General features: G+C 34.8%; 1 protein-coding gene across 2 annotated transcripts; it reads left to right on the top strand.

Moving 5' to 3' along the window:
• The first annotated feature begins 743 nt into the window (after nt 1-743).
• Nucleotides 744-14,260, top strand: LOC143048081 (uncharacterized). 2 transcript variants are annotated; one of them, XM_076221528.1, is made up of 5 exons: nt 744-1,055; nt 2,509-3,083; nt 7,209-7,578; nt 8,490-8,977; nt 12,921-14,260. In XM_076221528.1, exons 1-5 carry the CDS (start codon nt 854-856, stop codon nt 13,770-13,772), a joined length of 2,487 nt encoding a protein of 828 aa, XP_076077643.1. In that variant the 5' UTR covers nt 744-853; the 3' UTR covers nt 13,773-14,260. The 2 variants fall into 2 exon arrangements, with proteins under 2 accessions (XP_076077643.1, XP_076077642.1); XM_076221527.1 differs by lacking the exon at nt 744-1,055 and adding an exon at nt 1,215-1,450.
• The last annotated feature ends 5,629 nt before the right edge of the window (nt 14,261-19,889 follow it).

Below are 19,889 nucleotides of genomic sequence, written 5' to 3'. Positions count from 1 at the left end.
ACTGGAATGTATTAGTAGAGGATTATGTTATGCACTCCATATTGCACGTAGTACTGCTTTGGACATTCACTACAAGTAATGTGCTTGAATTACTTGCCTGCATACCATTGACATTTATCATAACTTTAAAATTATTGAGTGATTGAAACACAGTAGAAACCATCCCGCTCTTAGTGTATATAGACTTCTTCTTCTTTTTAGTTTTGAGTAATTGTGGGACAGTGCATATATATATGTAGTGCTGAGTACTCAACACTACAGTTCTCCAAACAGTGGAGGAAAGATACACACAACAACAACAACAACAACAACAACATGGCAATATATATATCCGATAGTTGTAAAAGTTTTTGTTTTGTTTTTGTTTACATACACTTTGTTTTGTGCATTGTTTTTCATACTATTATTATAACCAGAGACATTGAATACGTATTATATGTCTCTGTTATAACACTAGGATTCTACATCATTTTTGATTTTGCCATTTATTTAAAAAAAAATGTTTCCATTTTTGAAAACAATGGTCTTCAAAGATAAAAACAAATATTTTCCTCGAATTAAATATTCCCCTTGGATTAGATAGTGTGACTAAAACCTGAGACTATTATACTAACGTTAGTATAATAGTCCCAGATAAAACCCGTACAAATAACACCTACATCATACATAGTGTTTTAATTTTAGTCCCTTGTCTTCACGAATCTCAATTCCTGCGCATTACAAACGTCACATGCTTATGACGTTTACGTCGTCCTTCGAAACTATAGGTGATCAATGGAAAAGACAGGAAAGTAAAAGAGTCCAAGAGCGTTGTAGATGCTTCATTTGCATACATAATTCATAAATTAGCAAGATGTCGTCGGTGGAGAAATCTCTCATAGAGACTGAGTTGATAAAAGAGAAATCTGAAACCGTCAAAAAAGATTCTAAAGTTTCTTGGTTTATTTGTTTCAATGGATGGTTGACCCAAATCTTGATTTTGGGGGTCTTGCATGGATTCGGTGTGTTCTTTGTGGAATTTACGAAGGACTTCAAATCTTCAAAATCAAAAGCTGGTAAGTTTTCTGTCTGACCCACTTTTTTCTGTACTTGTAAAGTATACAGCATATAATTGTGATTGCAAAAATAAGTCTGGTATCGTAAAAAACGAAATATGTTATTTTGTGTGCACAAAAAGCAATGATGTCATAATAGAAACTCCATTGTTCCCATAGGAATTCCCTTTCAACAACACGCTATACGGCCATGACGGACTCTGAATCTTCTTTGAAATTCTCATCTTCAAATGATCTTCTTGACAAAGAAAGTGATCAGAAAGATACATATTATTCATGGGTTGTTTGTGCATGTGGATTCGTGGCCAGAGTCATTATCGTTGGTGTTTTGCATGGATTCGGAGCTTTCTTTATTGCATTTATTGAAGAATTCAAAATAACAAAAGAAAAATCAGGTAAAGTTTTACTGTGAATAACAAAAGATGTGGGAAATACTTACTACGTCAATGTAACAGCAACCTAACAACAAAACTGTCAAATACAGATAGGGTACAAAACCTACAGTTGAACGTAGTTTAATGACGGAGTTTAGAATTTTTGCCAGATATTCAGAGGAGAATCCATTGGTTTTATCCTTGTAGTACTATCAAAACATTTTCCCGCTAAATCCTAATTTACTTTTTATAAAATTATTACATATAGTTTAAAAAGGCATATTTAAAAAAAAATATAATTTCGTTAATTTTTTTTCAAGTTTTTTGGAAAGAAAAAGGATGCTATTGTTACATGTATGAAAAAAATATAAAAATTAAATTGAGAATTATTTCCCGCCAAATTTTCAGTGGCTTACATATGAATAACAAGCACACTGACCCTCTTTTTGTTTCTGCTGTTTAAGTTCCTTTATATCATTATTGGTGGATGATAATAGCGGGAATAGTTATCGTTATCAGGGGCATTGCATTTCCGCCAATTTTAACAAAATCATAAGGAAGATTATTATGGCGCAAATGAAATGCCAATTGGCGCAAAAGCAAAGCACTGTTTTATGGGATGTTAAAAAGGTTAATAGATATAAGAAGATGTGTTACTTGTGCCAATGAGAAAACTCTCCATCCCAGTACAGCACGAAGAGTGAATTTTTTTATATATTACATGGCAATTGTCGAAAATCTGTGTTGCCAGACCTCAAGATGTTTGTTTTGCCGGGTTATTTTTCTCTCGTTTATTAACGTACGTATACTCGATATCACCTTTCATTTATAGATAAATAACATATGATCTCATACTAGTATATAAAATTACTGTACACCAGATAAGAGAAAAAAAAGGAAAGTATGCTGCATAAAATGGGCAAACGAAAACAATTGTTATATGAATAATAAAACAAACTTTTACAATACTCAAGATTGTCTAGCTCTCTATCACTAACTATAAAACCTTAAACAAAAGTATTGATACTTAACAGAACACGAAAGTAAGACTATATATTACTATATTTGTTTCTATACAGCATGGATTGGTTCTCTAGCATATGGACTGTCTATGACGTTTGGACCTATAGCTTCGATGTTGGTAAACAGATTCGGCAACAGAGTGGTAATGGTATTTGGAGCATTTCTTTGTTCGGCATCGATCTTAACGGCTTCGTTTGTCCATTCAATAGAGATGTTGTTTGTTACATTTTCCGTCTTTTATGGAATTGGGACATGCCTATGTATAACTCCCATTATGACTATTGCCACGCAATACTTCGACAAGTACCTGACTATTGCTGTCGGAATCATGACTGCCGGAAGTAGCTTTGGAACCCTCATTTACGCACCAATGTCTCAAGCCTTCATTGGTGCCTATGGTTGGAGAAATACATTCCGGTGCTATTCCGGACTGTGTGCGCTTAGTGCTATTTGTTCGTTGTTCATCAAACCGATTTCGAACCAAAAGAAAACTGACGAGCAGAAGTTGAAGCAATCACCAATTCGTTCGATTATTCAGGATCTAAAACTTTGGAAGAATCGTGTGTTTGTAATTTGGACAATAGCCATCACCCTAGTTATGTTTGGATTCTACATTCCGTACGTTCATTTAGTAAGTATACCATCTCTTAGACGTTACGCACGGTATTCGGTATATGTTTCATTTGACCATTTCTTGATGCATAAGTATGACAAAAACAAATCAAATCTACGCATTATTGAATAGTAACTTGTCTTGATTTTTCATTTGAATCGAAATTAAATAAAACCTGATTTTAATAAATTTAATGTTATATATATGTCTTATGATATGATTAAGCAATGATTTTGTGTTCATAATGCCATATTTGTCGTGTATTAAAGGCGTAACAACAAGCGCCAATCATCCAAATATAAACGAAGAAAAAATACTAACTACTGAATGAATTCCGAAAAAAATTGTACAGGTGGGATATGATATGATCATATGTATTATGTAAAACGGTCACGATAAATATCCTGTCAGTTCGCAATCTAGCAGTCATTTTCGAAATTCCATATAGAGCTGTACGATGGCAAAAATTCGAGAACACAAAAATGAAAGCAAACACTTCAATAATATAATATTTTCACATAAATAATAGGAAAGGTTCGCCACCTCAACATGAAAATATGATTTTATTGAATTTTACAAAAAAAAATTTATTTTTAACATAGATTCTCTCATTTTATTTTTTTCAGTATTTTCCGTGTCTCCCTTAAATGTTACCATTGTTCAAATATTTTCAATACCATGATAATTTAGGGTATTTTAAATTTGTGACAGACAAATGAACTATGAAAACAAATGTTATTACTGAAATGTGATTTTTTTTTAAAGATTTGGTTAAGTCTTCAAGGTTAAGGACACGCTAAATTTTTCATCAATTTCCATCAAGTTGTCCGTGTCTCCCCAAAATGTTACCACGTCCAAATTGAACGACTTTTTGCACGGAACGTCAATGTAACGTTATAATTTGCAATGTATATAAATTTATTTTACTGAAAGTGTAGCATGTTGTGTCTTTAGCATTTGACACGTTCTGTGTAATGATATTATATTGGGAGATAATTTTTTAATAATTATTTAAATCAACAAGAAAATTTGACTTCTATCAAAATTTTTTAGCCATGTGCTGATTTTAAAAGCGTCGACGAAGTTTTCAGATAAATAAAAGTTTCATGCAAAAGGTTAGGTATTTTTAATGCAAAAAAATGCATTTTAACAACTATAGGTCACCGTACGACCTTCGACAATGAGCAAAGCCCATACCGCATTGTCAGCTATAAAAGCATGATTCATTCATGATTCTCTTGATATATTCCCGCGATTTTCATGAGTTAATTTACATGTAAATTTATCGAATATTACTCTAAATTTTCGGATGAATATATATTTTACACAAGCTTTAATAATACCGAAGCTTTCGTTTTTGGAATCTAGTAACATATATGCGTCGGCTAGTACATGTTGTATACACTAAAAGTCATTTCCACGCATCCGACGAACAGACGCATTTGAAATTACTCATTATATTCCAAGGACTGTAGATCAATTTTTAATTTTTAGATAAAATCAACAATTCTAAACTGCCGTTTTCATTCCAAAATCTGACGATGAAATTAAAATTATAGATCAAGCAAACAGAGGATCAATAGTAGCTGTTGCTGTTGCTACCATTGACCTGAACAAGGAGTGTTTTTATACAAATATATCATGCTTACAAGGGGTATTTGCCAAAAATACCGGTTGAGAGGTACAAATTTCCAGAGCCGTTAGGCAAGGGAAATTTGATTACCTCGAAACCGGTATTTTTGGCAAATACCCCTTGTAAGCATGATATAATTGTTTAATTCCACCGAATGTTCCACCTCAGAAAGTTTATTATAATCAGGTATCATATGAAATTTCGACTTGAATGTATAATTTTTGTATACACTGCGCAGTCAAATTGCATTGACTGTATAATCATTTCTTATCATTTTTTTTATGTACAGTCACTGACTGTATATATATCTCCCTTTTTATGATAATAAGCTGGTTCTCGGCTGACTACTTCACTTTGTTCATCAGTTTCAGTGAAGCGTAATACAAGTGGATTCCAGTTTTATGTGACCGGTTGACAATTCGTTTCCGTTTATTTTTATTTATGACGTCATTCCCGGAATTTTTACGTCATTCGCTCCAACTTCAATAATGATGCTTTTTATCTTAAGGGCATACGATACAGTTACAGGGAAGGTAATGACGTTGCTAACGTAACATGTTATTTTCGCGACGTCAAACTGTGACATATCGGGAAAAGATGCATTTTTCGACTGATTTTTATCATTCAAACTGATTTAGTTTGAAAACTAGTTCATGGACCCCTATTTTTTAAAACAGCAATTTGTTTCATTTTGCAAGGAGATTATGTGACCCAAATTTTATAAAACTGTAAATAGCGCAATTTTTTTAATTTTGATAAACATGCAGCAAAAAATAACGTTTTTTCCTCTATCCATGAACATTTGATAATATAGGGTTATTGCATGAATATTGGGGAATATTGTCCCGAGTAGAATTTTATATTGCACGAGCTTGCGAGTGCAATATATGTTCTACGAGGGACAATATTCCCCAATATTCATGCAATAACCCTTTTATTGTATAGCAATATAATATTTGAAAGTAAAAATTGGTTTAAACTAAGATTTTGTCGTTGATGACGTCATGAATTTTGAAGATTTATTGCACTAGTGCAATAATAAAATTTATTGCACGCTAACTTTTGGTTACTTTCTGTTGTAAATATTATATTGCTATACAATAAATATAGAGTTATTTCGGAATAAAAATTGCATAATTTTTAATGATACTTATAAAATACAGAAATTACCGTTTATTTAACAAAAACCATTTTGTGTTTATCTTTTAAAACAAAAAAGTTATGTCTTTCTTTCGAAAAAGAAAATACGGACACAAATCTGAATTTTGAGCAAATATACAAAATTTCAAACTCATTTTACTCAAAAAGTAGCACATGAAGGTATATTTTTTATTACATATTTAATTTAAGGAGGTAAAAAATAGCCTATATGCAAATTTTCATCAACTTGTAAATACAGGTTCAAAACTGTATCGTATGCCCTTAATATTTCATCTGGAACCATATTTAGAATGACCATGAATTTGTAATATTAGAATAGAAATAATTCATTGAGTTATTTTTAGACATGGTTTTCCCCATCTGCCATGGTATTTCCCATCTGCCATGGTATTTGCTAGCAAATACCCCGGCACATGGAATTCCCTAATGGCAAATACCCCGGCAGAGAAAAGAAAATCTCAATATATAGAAATTGGTGAAAAATACCATGTTTCTCATCCAATCAAAATACAGCATTATTACATAGGGTGGAATTATCATTATAATCTTCTTGAAAGACACATATTTGAGATGTTGATAATACGAAATAAAATACCCTAAAATAATTCACGAACTGTAGTTTGAAAATTAGTTGAGGGCGGGTTAATAAAATTTATACTCTTGAAGCACAAAAAGCTTTGGTATACTGGCGGTTTCTAATCGATATAAATGCCTATAGTCCTAGATACTTGTGATGACGGAATTCTGAGAATCATAGAGGATATGCATTTTGCAACAATTGACATGCTTGGGCAGTGACAAATATTTGAAATATACACTTTCATTATGTTAAGAATATTTTTTAGTTAAAGTTTATTTGTCAAAAATATATACTAGTAATCAGTCATGTTAACAGTTAGTTTTTAAATAAATAGTTAAACATCAAAATGAAAGCCGTTTTTTAAAAAGCTGCAAAGCTTTGACGTTTGGTACAGTATATAGTAGGCTAATATAATAGAAAAACGACGTCGACTAACGTTACCATTACTAAACCGAACACCGTGCGTAAAGTCATAATTAATATCTTTGATAATATTGACCCTACTCACCGACCACTAAAATAGAAATACATATTTGTTATCTATTACTTAGTTCAAGTTTGGATGCATTGCAAACGGATTTAGTTGGTATCACAAAAAAATCACCAACAAAAAATATGGAATCAATTTTCACCTATTATTTTTTTTCAAAGCTGCGAGCATAAAGTCAAACGCCAAAAAAACAAAACTGTATAGAAATAACAGCACTTATAATCATCATCTGTGGATTGATAAGTTTTTTGCTTATATATAAATGCATCTAAATTCCAGGTGGCGTATGCAGAAGACTGTGGCATTCCTCCCGAAAAGGGGGCCATATTTATCATGATGCTTGGAGCTTGTACAGCATTTGGTCGGATACTGTTTGGAAAAATTATCCAGTATGGCTATTTGAATCGTCTAGCCATGCACCAGTTTTCGATGGTTGTAACTGGGACCGGGGTAATGCTATTACCTTATTTGAAATCCTTCACTGGAATTTCAGCTTATGTTATTTGTATTGGACTTGTGGATGGCTGCTATGTTGTCTTATTGCCTGTCCTTACCGCAACCTTGGTGGGTGTTGACAACACAGTGTTAGCCTGGGGTTTCTTGGTTGGTACCAGTTCAGTTACATTTACCGCAGGACCACCCTTAGCAGGTAATTTATTTATACGTTGTTCAATCACTGACCTGATGAATACAATAATGACTGCAGTAATGAAGAATTTAAATAACCTACAAGTTTATATTTTGTTATGCATCTTGCTGATATTACGGTGTGGGGAAAAACTGTGTAGATAGTTTATGGTTATGCATATGTATGGTAAATTTGGAATCATGGTACTTTTTTTCAATACCTAAACATACGATTGCTACCTAAGGTCTAGTCCGAGATTACTCTGACGACCAACGGCCCAGCTTGTCTGGCAAAACAGTCGTTGGACGTCAGAGTAATCTCGGGACTACCAAATGTCCGGTCCATCAAGTATTTTTTATTCAAAACACGATTGAATTAGCGGCGTTTATGTCAATTATATGTACGTCTAAATAAACTCATCATACATACCAGGATTAAAGTTTGTATTTACGCCAGATGCGCGTTTCGTCTACAAAAGACTCACCAGTGACGCTCGAATCCAAAAAAGTTATAAGGCCAAATAAAGTACGAAGTTGAAGAACATTGATGACCAAAATTCTTTAAAAGTTTTGCAAATGAAGCTAAGGTTATCTATTCATGGGATACAAAAGCTTTAGTATTTCAAAAATTCAAAATTCACACTAGTCTTCCATGGTAATAACCTAAGTACATGTATACCTAACTACTCTGACTTCTTTATTCATAAATGACATCCATGCAATGACATTGGAATAGCTTTATCTAGTTGATTGACAACCTTCTGGTATTAGTACATATAGGTCTGTTGTAACGTTATTGCCTATCTCATGCCATTCTTCTTATATCATTTGATCTTGCCTTTGGTCGTCGGGTCTGATCTTACGAGCAAGTAAATATAATCCCTCTTTTGAAAATGTTTGTATTTACTTAACTTAATTTTTACTTTTCGACAGGTGCTTTATACGACATGATGGGGTCATATGACCTTGCATTCCACTTGGCTGGTCTTCCAATCATTGGCGGAGCGTTGGTTTTGTTCCTGATACCTTGGGCACAACGTACGTCAAAAACTGACAATGTCATGATTGCTGTCAGTGAGTACAACGTGGCAGACGACTATGATTTTGGAGACGACGTTATTCTGGAGTCACGGGCACTTCGAAATCGTGAAAATTCTTCGTCAGCAACGCTTACCGATCTGGTTCGCACAAAAGATCTCAAGACTAAAGGCCAAACAAGGTTTAAAACAAAACGGTACAAGGACCAAGAAACATCAACCTCGCCAACATCTATTCATGTCCCAATCGATATTAATGAAGCTTTAGCTATGTTCCACGAGAATGCACAGATGATAGCAACACTACTGGAAACTTCTTCAGGTCACCTTATTTCCCAAACGGCTACTAAAAATTCAGAAAAGTCCAGAAGTGATATGATACAGGTGAGTTCAATTTTCGAAAGACAAATGTCACAGAAAGTTGTAACGAATTTCACCAGTATGATTTCAAAGAATATACAATATTTAATTCGAAATGTTTATTTTCGTTAACCCAGCAAAAGGCCGATGCAAACACAAAAAAATGGAGATTTCTACTTATCGGAGTTAATTCTCACCCACCCTATCATATCTGTTGTTGTCATTGTTAGAATTACCACCGCATGTTATCTCCTTCCTATACCATTGAAGCTTAAAACATCCCATAGATCACAATAAAAAACATTAATGTTTTCTTCCACAAAATTGTGTTTTGAGTTGGAGATGAACCAATTGAGTAAGAGAATGGCCTTTTCGGGAATATAGTGAAAGATGTACAGGGTAACAAAACAATTATCTTTCCCAAGACATGATGAATAATTTTTCCAATTAATAAAATGCAGGAAAAAAATGTAACGTCTAATAGAATAAATGTGTAAACAAATTGTCTACTCGAAAAAGTGGAGTATTTAAAAAAAAACAACATTTTCATCACATTAGGTAAATCATTATCAAGATGGGAATAGTTGGCTGAATATAGATTATCGGGTTTTCTACACATTGATATCGTAAAATATCAGCCGCGATTTTAATTATTTCATTCATATATATATTACTTTTGTATAGAGAAAAAAAATCCAACAAGACCCTATACATTTCTGATCGATTGTCAGATTTTCCTCATAATTAAAGCACATGTGAACAATTTTTCGTAGAACAAAATGGTCTTTTATGTTCTTTTTACTTTAAGTTCATTTATGGGTCATTTTCAAAAAATGTCGAATTTTGAAATTGAAAAAAATATTAAAAGTTACTTATTCAAACAACCCTCTACATAAACAAATCAAAACAAACAGTACTTTAAGAACAACATATTAAAATATGCAATCTTAATGATGTCATACAAGAATATGTTGAAACATTTTTTGATCGGTGGTACATTATTTTGTCTATCCTGTTACCATTTTCAAAAGAAATTTTGGGTTATTAAGAAAAGGTTTAGATAAAATGTTAAGCTTGTTTTAAGTAGACAATTAGATGGGTTTCAAGAGAATAAACTTCTATATATATTCATTCTGTAATATGATAGATTATTTGCCAATTTTCCAGGTTGTACTGAAAAATGCCTCTAAAAATTGGTTTTCAAAGGTTGTAAAAATTACCACCAGTAATGCAAGTCTAAGATAGCAATTTATATTGTTCGGCATTTTTTCACCCTTTCAAATAAACCCAACATCAAGTAAATCCCTCATAAGTTAGTTTACTTTTCTCTATATTTCATTGGTAACAGGAACGTAAGTTTCTGATATATTACTATATAAAAGTCTATCCTGTTACCTTTTTGTCTATCCTGTTACCGATATCAGTATTGCACCTGCGAATGCTTAATTGGGAAGATTAAGACGTTATAACCTTAAGATGACTTCAAAAAACGAAATATTTCATTCGTTTTGCACCTATATGTTAAGATAAAAAAATTAACGACGTTTTTGTCTACAATTGTCTATCCTGTTACTGTAACCATAGTAACCATAGTAACAGGATAGACATAACAGGATAGACAAATTTCTTCGTTTTTGATTGCTGTTGTGGAATAACTACTCCCTTTGGTGAAGTGATTATGTTTTTCTATTGTGAATTTGGTTTCCAACACGTTATTGCAATTTTTACAAGTATACTGTTGGTGTATTTAATCAAAATTGGTGGTAACAGCATAGACATGAAAAAAAGTACGCTATATTTTTTTCACTAAATGTCTTGAAATTTCTTTTCTCTACACTGTCGTTCAAGAAACGAGGCGTTTTAAATGTAAAGATTACTTTGTACTTTTGAGATCAACACTGACTGATTCAATATTCATAGGGAGAATAATTTAACGGCTGATTTAAGTAGCGATAACAGGAAAGACATGAACCTCCTGTACGCAGATTCGATTTAGTTTGTAGATAATATGTTACATACAATGATATAGAAGCTACGATTTTTCGTTAAAGTAATATTTAACGTTCTTAAAAAGTCCCTTTTGCAGATATCAAGCCGATCAGAAAATCGCAAAAAAATCATTTGAAATGTGATTTTCTGACACTGTACGCAGACAAATACCCCCAAAATGGGTCTTAAATGCAGTTTAATCTTATCAAAATAGATGTAAGGTGTGTTTATTATTAATGTTCTGAATCACAAATCTGACAAGCTTTCATTTAAACCATTACAACTGAAATTTCCATTAGAAATAAAAAAGTTAGCATGGGTGTACTGAAAATTCGACATTTTTTGAAAACGACCCTTATGTGTTTTGGAGATTTACTGAAATACTACACAATTTTATTTAGAGGCCAACTGGAGACAACCCCCTATTGCGGGATTTTCTCGTTGCGTTGAAGACCCATTGCTTTTGTTTGCTCTTTGGTCGGGTTGTTGTCTCTTTGGCATGTTCCCTATTTCTATTCTCAATTTTAGTATAAAAAAAGAAGATGTGGTATGATTGCCAATGAGACCTCTCCACAAGAGAGTTGTCATGACACAAAAATTTAAACTATAGGTCACCGTACGGCCTTCAACAATGAGCAGCGCCCATACCGTATAGTCAACTATAAAAGTCCTCGAAATGACAATGTAAAACAATTCAAACCAGAAAACTAACGGCCTTATTTATGTACAAAAAATTAACGAAAAACAAATTAAAAAATTATTTTTGCCCGAGCGATAGTAAGGGCTAAAATAATACGAATATCATGCCTACCCATGTTAAAACTACAATAGTAAGGGCTAAAATAACACAAATATAATGCCTACCCATGTTAAAACTACAATAAAGTATAGCTTGCATCAATTATTTCGATTCTGATTAGGACAATTAAGGTAATTTCTATGTCCGATGTGTATAAGTGTAGAGGGTGTGTGTAGGCTCTTCCATTTGAACCTCCCTTTTTTGTTTGTAAAGAAGCAAATAGCTGGCATTGTGATTTTTCAGACGGAGGAATTTGAACAGCCAGCATGAAGGGATGTCGTATCTAGGTCAAATATGTCAATTTCCAATTGCAACACATTACAGTCATAATAAATGAATTAGTAACAACTTGTGCATCATTTAAGAGTTTGGTAGTGTTTTAAGTTAATGAAATATATCAAATGCATGCCAATTTGATAAAATTCATTATTCTGCAGTAGTCAATATACGCATGTGCAAACACATATTATTGGATTTAGAGCATGGGTTTATTCACAAAGCGAAAGGAAGCACGTCATATTAGAATATGTGCTTATTATTCTAATATAATAGACACATAAATTAACTTTTATTGTTTAAGTTAATTGTCCTCACTCTTTTGTCGAGGTTGCAATGTATAGATTTTCTTTGGATTTATTAACCTTTTTTTGGTTAAATTCTACAACGTACAGGGAGAAGAAATCTGACCAAAGTTTAAGATCGGAAGGAATTTCAATACAAAATCCATAAAACATGTGTTCTCGTCAGCTTATTCACTTAGAAAAATAATGAATCTAGTAAAAGACTTGGTAAACGATAAATTCTTTTCTCCTGATTCTGGCTTCCGTTCGTAATTCCACCATGCATAAAATCATTCGCAATATTGTAAACCATATTAAATAGGAAGAATGTTGTATGTTTCATGATGATTGCCAATGAAACAACTTTCCAACAGAGCTAATTTAATCAACTATATGTCACCGTACGGTCTTAATTCAAGAATGAGCAAAACCCATATCGTAAAGTCGGATATAAAAGGCCCGACATGACAAAATTTGAAACAATTCAAATGGAAAAACGGCCTGATTTATGACAAAACGATAAAAAAAAAAATATGCGTGTATAGGACAAAACATTATTTCAGATGTCACATTTATCAAAATTGTGGTAATGTTAAAACTGTTTACTGTTAATTTGTAGAATATGTCAGTTGGAACCAGTGGACCAACGCCTCATAATGTAATTAGCATAATGTCGGTCCCCGGAGGTGTGGCTATTGGAACCTTTGGTGGAAACGTTGCGCAGTATCCGTCAGAGTCTTCAAGTTCCAACATTTTTATCAATCCAAACAGCCAACGGATGCAAACTCAGACTTCGGATGCCACGTCACAGCGATCGAGGACATTTGACGACCCATATCGAGTAGCTTCAGATATGATTAGTCCAGTATCTAGCAAAGTGTATCAAATTCACCATCTTCTGTCACCAGATGTTGCAGAGGAAAAGCCAAATGTACCAACACATGTCGAGGACAACACCCCTGTCACCTCACCGCATGATACAACCATTTCTGGTCATATGTCAAGGCTTATAACTTCCCTGGTCAGTCCAAGCATGATACATGATAAAGAGGCATCAAAATCACAGACTGAATCTACCGCGTCAGGACAACAATCTCCTTTTGAAAACAATTATATTCATAATACGTGTGTATCTCCTTGTTATATTTCGTCGCCACCTAAACTACAATCAATACCAGAAATACCGGTCCCAAGGAAAGAAAAAGCGACTGGCGTGACAGGAAAACATTCTATACCAGAAAAACGGACTTATAGTTCTGTAGACCATAATGCAGAAGTTCACAATACTACACCGACGTCATGTGCTTGGGTTGGTGATTCATCAAGCGAACCTACAATGTGCACTAAACTTGCATCTGTTTCCAGCTCGTCGTCAACGTCCCACGGGAACGGGGATCGCAGTGCCGAAACAAAACAGACTGTTAGTGAACTGGATGTATTTACCCACTTATTTACAGACGATAATGTGTAGTCAAAATGTTTTGTCCATCGCATTATAAAATACTCAATGGGCGTTTTATAGAGGAGCACTTGCAACAGAAAAGGGTTAGAACGCAAGAGTTTATTCATAGAGGAAACGCATAGATGTCCTAAAAAAGCATACAACAAATTGAAAAATAATATTTCAAATGAAAAAAAAAAACACGAAATTTGTGTTCATGTTTTATGTATGTGAAGTTAGCAGCCGGTTCGTTATTCGATATTCAATATCCAACCGGCTGCTAGCAGCCAGTTTGATATTCAAAATTTAGTGAAAAATCATAAGAAATTAAATACTTGAAATTATAAAAAGCACGATTTTCATAGTCAAAAGGACTGAGAAGATACGTAGGAATCATTAAATGACCTTTTCAAGCTGTCGCAATTTCTCGTTGTCCTCGAATATAAACCCTTTTCCGTGCGACTTATTTGTCTGTATGTAATATAGAGTTTTGTCATAAAAACGACTTCAAAGATGTACTTTTGTGTATAATGTTTCTTACGACAAAAAGAAAAACCAATAACTCTAGAAATATTTTTAACTATAAATAGAAATATATATGGAAAGCCAAAAAAAAAAATTTCAGTCAAAAAATGTCCAAATTTTAGGACAAAGGGCACAGAGTGATGGTGAGAGCCCCCTGATCTCTCAATCTTTCTAATATTTAACAGACATTTAGTCAATAGGTAGATACAAACGTGACTAAAAGGACTTTGGGTACACTTCCTGTCTTCTATGTTTACGGAGCGCCCAAAGTGCCAGTTGGATATTCAAAATATATAGCGAAAACCTACCCGAGACCGCTTAAATGAGGTTGAGACCCCCCTGGTCTTTCAATGTCCCTAAAATTCAACCAAATCATTGACTCTGTATATATAAAGATTGTATTAGATGGAGTTTCCAAAAAAACGTCATCTTCAATATCTACGGAGGGCTAAGATTGTCACTTTTCAGTCAAAAAATGTCCAAATTTTAGGACAAAGGGCACAGAGTGATGGTGAGAGCCCCCTGATCTCTCAATCTTTCTAATATTTAACAGACATTTAGTCAATAGGTAGATACAAACGGGACTAAAAGGACTTTGGGTACACTTCCTGTCTTCTATGTTTACGGAGCGCCCAAAGTGCCAGTTGGATATTCAAAATATATAGCGAAAACCTACCCGAGACCGCTTAAATGAGGTTGAGACCCCCCTGGTCTTTCAATGTCCCTAAAATTCAACCAAATCATTGACTCTGTATATATAAAGATTGTATTAGATGGAGTTTCCAAAAAAACGTCATCTTCAATATCTACGGAGGGCTAAGATTGTCACTTTTCAGTCAAAAAATGTCCAAATTTTAGGACAAAGGGCACAGAGTGATGGTGAGAGCCCCCTGATCTCTCAATCTTTCTAATATTTAACAGACATTTAGTCAATAGGTAGATACAAACGTGACTAAAAGGACTTTGGGTACACTTCCTGTCTTCTATGTTTACGGAGCGCCCAAAGTGCCAGTTGGATATTCAAAATATATAGCGAAAACCTACCCGAGACCGCTTAAATGAGGTTGAGACCCCCCTGGTCTTTCAATGTCCCTAAAATTCAACCAAATCATTGACTCTGTATATATAAAGATTGTATTAGATGGAGTTTCCAAAAAAACGTCATCTTCAATATCTACGGAGGGCTAAGATTGTCACTTTTCAGTCAAAAAATGTCCAAATTTTAGGACAAAGGGCACAGAGTGATGGTGAGAGCCCCCTGATCTCTCAATCTTTCTAATATTTAACAGACATTTAGTCAATAGGTAGATACAAACGGGACTAAAAGGACTTTGGGTACACTTCCTGTCTTCTATGTTTACGGAGCGCCCAAAGTGCCAGTTGGATATTCAAAATATATAGCGAAAACCTACCCGAGACCGCTTAAATGAGGTTGAGACCCCCCTGGTCTTTCAATGTCCCTAAAATTCAACCAAATCATTGACTCTGTATATATAAAGATTGTATTAGATGGAGTTTCCAAAAAAACGTCATCTTCAATATCTACGGAGGGCTAAGATTGTCACTTTTCAGTCAAAAAATGTCCAAATTTTAGGACAAAGGGCACAGAGTGATGGTGAGAGCCCCCTGATCTCTCAATCTTTCTAATATTTAACAGACATTTAGTCAATAGGTAGATACAAACGTGACTAAAAGGACTTTGGGTACACTTCCTGTCTTCTATGTTTACGGAGCGCCCAAAGTGCCAGTTGGATATTCAAAATATATAGCGAAAACCTACCCGAGACCGCTTAAATGAGGTTGAGACCCCCCTGGTCTTTCAATGTCCCTAAAATTCAACCAAATCATTGACTCTGTATATATAAAGATTGTATTAGATGGAGTTTCCAAAAAAACGTCATCTTCAATATCTACGGAGGGCTAAGATTGTCACTTTTCAGTCAAAAAATGTCCAAATTTTAGGACAAAGGGCACAGAGTGATGGTGAGAGCCCCCTGATCTCTCAATCTTTCTAATATTTAACAGACATTTAGTCAATAGGTAGATACAAACGGGACTAAAAGGACTTTGGGTACACTTCCTGTCTTCTATGTTTACGGAGCGCCCAAAGTGCCAGTTGGATATTCAAAATATATAGCGAAAACCTACCCGAGACCGCTTAAATGAGGTTGAGACCCCCCTGGTCTTTCAATGTCCCTAAAATTCAACCAAATCATTGACTCTGTATATATAAAGATTGTATTAGATGGAGTTTCCAAAAAAACGTCATCTTCAATATCTACGGAGGGCTAAGATTGTCACTTTTCAGTCAAAAAATGTCCAAATTTTAGGACAAAGGGCACAGAGTGATGGTGAGAGCCCCCTGATCTCTCAATCTTTCTAATATTTAACAGACATTTAGTCAATAGGTAGATACAAACGTGACTAAAAGGACTTTGGGTACACTTCCTGTCTTCTATGTTTACGGAGCGCCCAAAGTGCCAGTTGGATATTCAAAATATATAGCGAAAACCTACCCGAGACCGCTTAAATGAGGTTGAGACCCCCCTGGTCTTTCAATGTCCCTAAAATTCAACCAAATCATTGACTCTGTATATATAAAGATTGTATTAGATGGAGTTTCCAAAAAAACGTCATCTTCAATATCTACGGAGGGCTAAGATTGTCACTTTTCAGTCAAAAAATGTCCAAATTTTAGGACAAAGGGCACAGAGTGATGGTGAGAGCCCCCTGATCTCTCAATCTTTCTAATATTTAACAGACATTTAGTCAATAGGTAGATACAAACGGGACTAAAAGGACTTTGGGTACACTTCCTGTCTTCTATGTTTACGGAGCGCCCAAAGTGCCAGTTGGATATTCAAAATATATAGCGAAAACCTACCCGAGACCGCTTAAATGAGGTTGAGACCCCCCTGGTCTTTCAATGTCCCTAAAATTCAACCAAATCATTGACTCTGTATATATAAAGATTGTATTAGATGGAGTTTCCAAAAAAACGTCATCTTCAATATCTACGGAGGGCTAAGATTGTCACTTTTCAGTCAAAAAATGTCCAAATTTTAGGACAAAGGGCACAGAGTGATGGTGAGAGCCCCCTGATCTCTCAATCTTTCTAATATTTAACAGACATTTAGTCAATAGGTAGATACAAACGTGACTAAAAGGACTTTGGGTACACTTCCTGTCTTCTATGTTTACGGAGCGCCCAAAGTGCCAGTTGGATATTCAAAATATATAGCGAAAACCTACCCGAGACCGCTTAAATGAGGTTGAGACCCCCCTGGTCTTTCAATGTCCCTAAAATTCAACCAAATCATTGACTCTGTATATATAAAGATTGTATTAGATGGAGTTTCCAAAAAAACGTCATCTTCAATATCTACGGAGGGCTAAGATTGTCACTTTTCAGTCAAAAAATGTCCAAATTTTAGGACAAAGGGCACAGAGTGATGGTGAGAGCCCCCTGATCTCTCAATCTTTCTAATATTTAACAGACATTTAGTCAATAGGTAGATACAAACGTGACTAAAAGGACTTTGGGTACACTTCCTGTCTTCTATGTTTACGGAGCGCCCAAAGTGCCAGTTGGATATTCAAAATATATAGCGAAAACCTACCCGAGACCGCTTAAATGAGGTTGAGACCCCCCTGGTCTTTCAATGTCCCTAAAATTCAACCAAATCATTGACTCTGTATATATAAAGATTGTATTAGATGGAGTTTCCAAAAAAACGTCATCTTCAATATCTACGGAGGGCTAAGATTGTCACTTTTCAGTCAAAAAATGTCCAAATTTTAGGACAAAGGGCACAGAGTGATGGTGAGAGCCCCCTGATCTCTCAATCTTTCTAATATTTAACAGACATTTAGTCAATAGGTAGATACAAACGGGACTAAAAGGACTTTGGGTACACTTCCTGTCTTCTATGTTTACGGAGCGCCCAAAGTGCCAGTTGGATATTCAAAATATATAGCGAAAACCTACCCGAGACCGCTTAAATGAGGTTGAGACCCCCCTGGTCTTTCAATGTCCCTAAAATTCAACCAAATCATTGACTCTGTATATATAAAGATTGTATTAGATGGAGTTTCCAAAAAAACGTCATCTTCAATATCTACGGAGGGCTAAGATTGTCACTTTTCAGTCAAAAAATGTCCAAATTTTAGGACAAAGGGCACAGAGTGATGGTGAGAGCCCCCTGATCTCTCAATCTTTCTAATATTTAACAGACATTTAGTCAATAGGTAGATACAAACGTGACTAAAAGGACTTTGGGTACACTTCCTGTCTTCTATGTTTACGGAGCGCCCAAAGTGCCAGTTGGATATTCAAAATATATAGCGAAAACCTACCCGAGACCGCTTAAATGAGGTTGAGACCCCCCTGGTCTTTCAATGTCCCTAAAATTCAACCAAATCATTGACTCTGTATATATAAAGATTGTATTAGATGGAGTTTCCAAAAAAACGTCATCTTCAATATCTACGGAGGGCTAAGATTGTCACTTTTCAGTCAAAAAATGTCCAAATTTTAGGACAAAGGGCACAGAGTGATGGTGAGAGCCCCCTGATCTCTCAATCTTTCTAATATTTAACAGACATTTAGTCAATAGGTAGATACAAACGGGACTAAAAGGACTTTGGGTACACTTCCTGTCTTCTATGTTTACGGAGCGCCCAAAGTGCCAGTTGGATATTCAAAATATATAGCGAAAACCTACCCGAGACCGCTTAAATGAGGTTGAGACCCCCCTGGTCTTTCAATGTCCCTAAAATTCAACCAAATCATTGACTCTGTATATATAAAGATTGTATTAGATGGAGTTTCCAAAAAAACGTCATCTTCAATATCTACGGAGGGCTAAGATTGTCACTTTTCAGTCAAAAAATGTCCAAATTTTAGGACAAAGGGCACAGAGTGATGGTGAGAGCCCCCTGATCTCTCAATCTTTCTAATATTTAACAGACATTTAGTCAATAGGTAGATACAAACGTGACTAAAAGGACTTTGGGTACACTTCCTGTCTTCTATGTTTACGGAGCGCCCAAAGTGCCAGTTGGATATTCAAAATATATAGCGAAAACCTACCCGAGACCGCTTAAATGAGGTTGAGACCCCCCTGGTCTTTCAATGTCCCTAAAATTCAACCAAATCATTGACTCTGTATATATAAAGATTGTATTAGATGGAGTTTCCAAAAAAACGTCATCTTCAATATCTACGGAGGGCTAAGATTGTCACTTTTCAGTCAAAAAATGTCCAAATTTTAGGACAAAGGGCACAGAGTGATGGTGAGAGCCCCCTGATCTCTCAATCTTTCTAATATTTAACAGACATTTAGTCAACAGGTAGATACAAACGTGACTAAAAGGACTTTGGGTACACTTCCTGTCTTCTATGTTTACGGAGCGCCCAAAGTGCCAGTTGGATATTCAAAATATATAGCGAAAACCTACCCGAGACCGCTTAAATGAGGTTGAGACCCCCCTGGTCTTTCAATGTCCCTAAAATTCAACCAAATCATTGACTCTGTATATATAAAGATTGTATTAGATGGAGTTTCCAAAAAAACGTCATCTTCAATATCTACGGAGGGCTAAGATTGTCACTTTTCAGTC

Source organism: Mytilus galloprovincialis, chromosome 10 (assembly GCF_965363235.1).
Source record: "Mytilus galloprovincialis chromosome 10, xbMytGall1.hap1.1, whole genome shotgun sequence".
Taxonomy (NCBI): Eukaryota; Metazoa; Mollusca; class Bivalvia; order Mytilida; family Mytilidae; genus Mytilus; species Mytilus galloprovincialis.
Note: the sequence above shows the minus strand (reverse complement) of the source record. Positions and strands in the feature narration are given on the sequence as shown.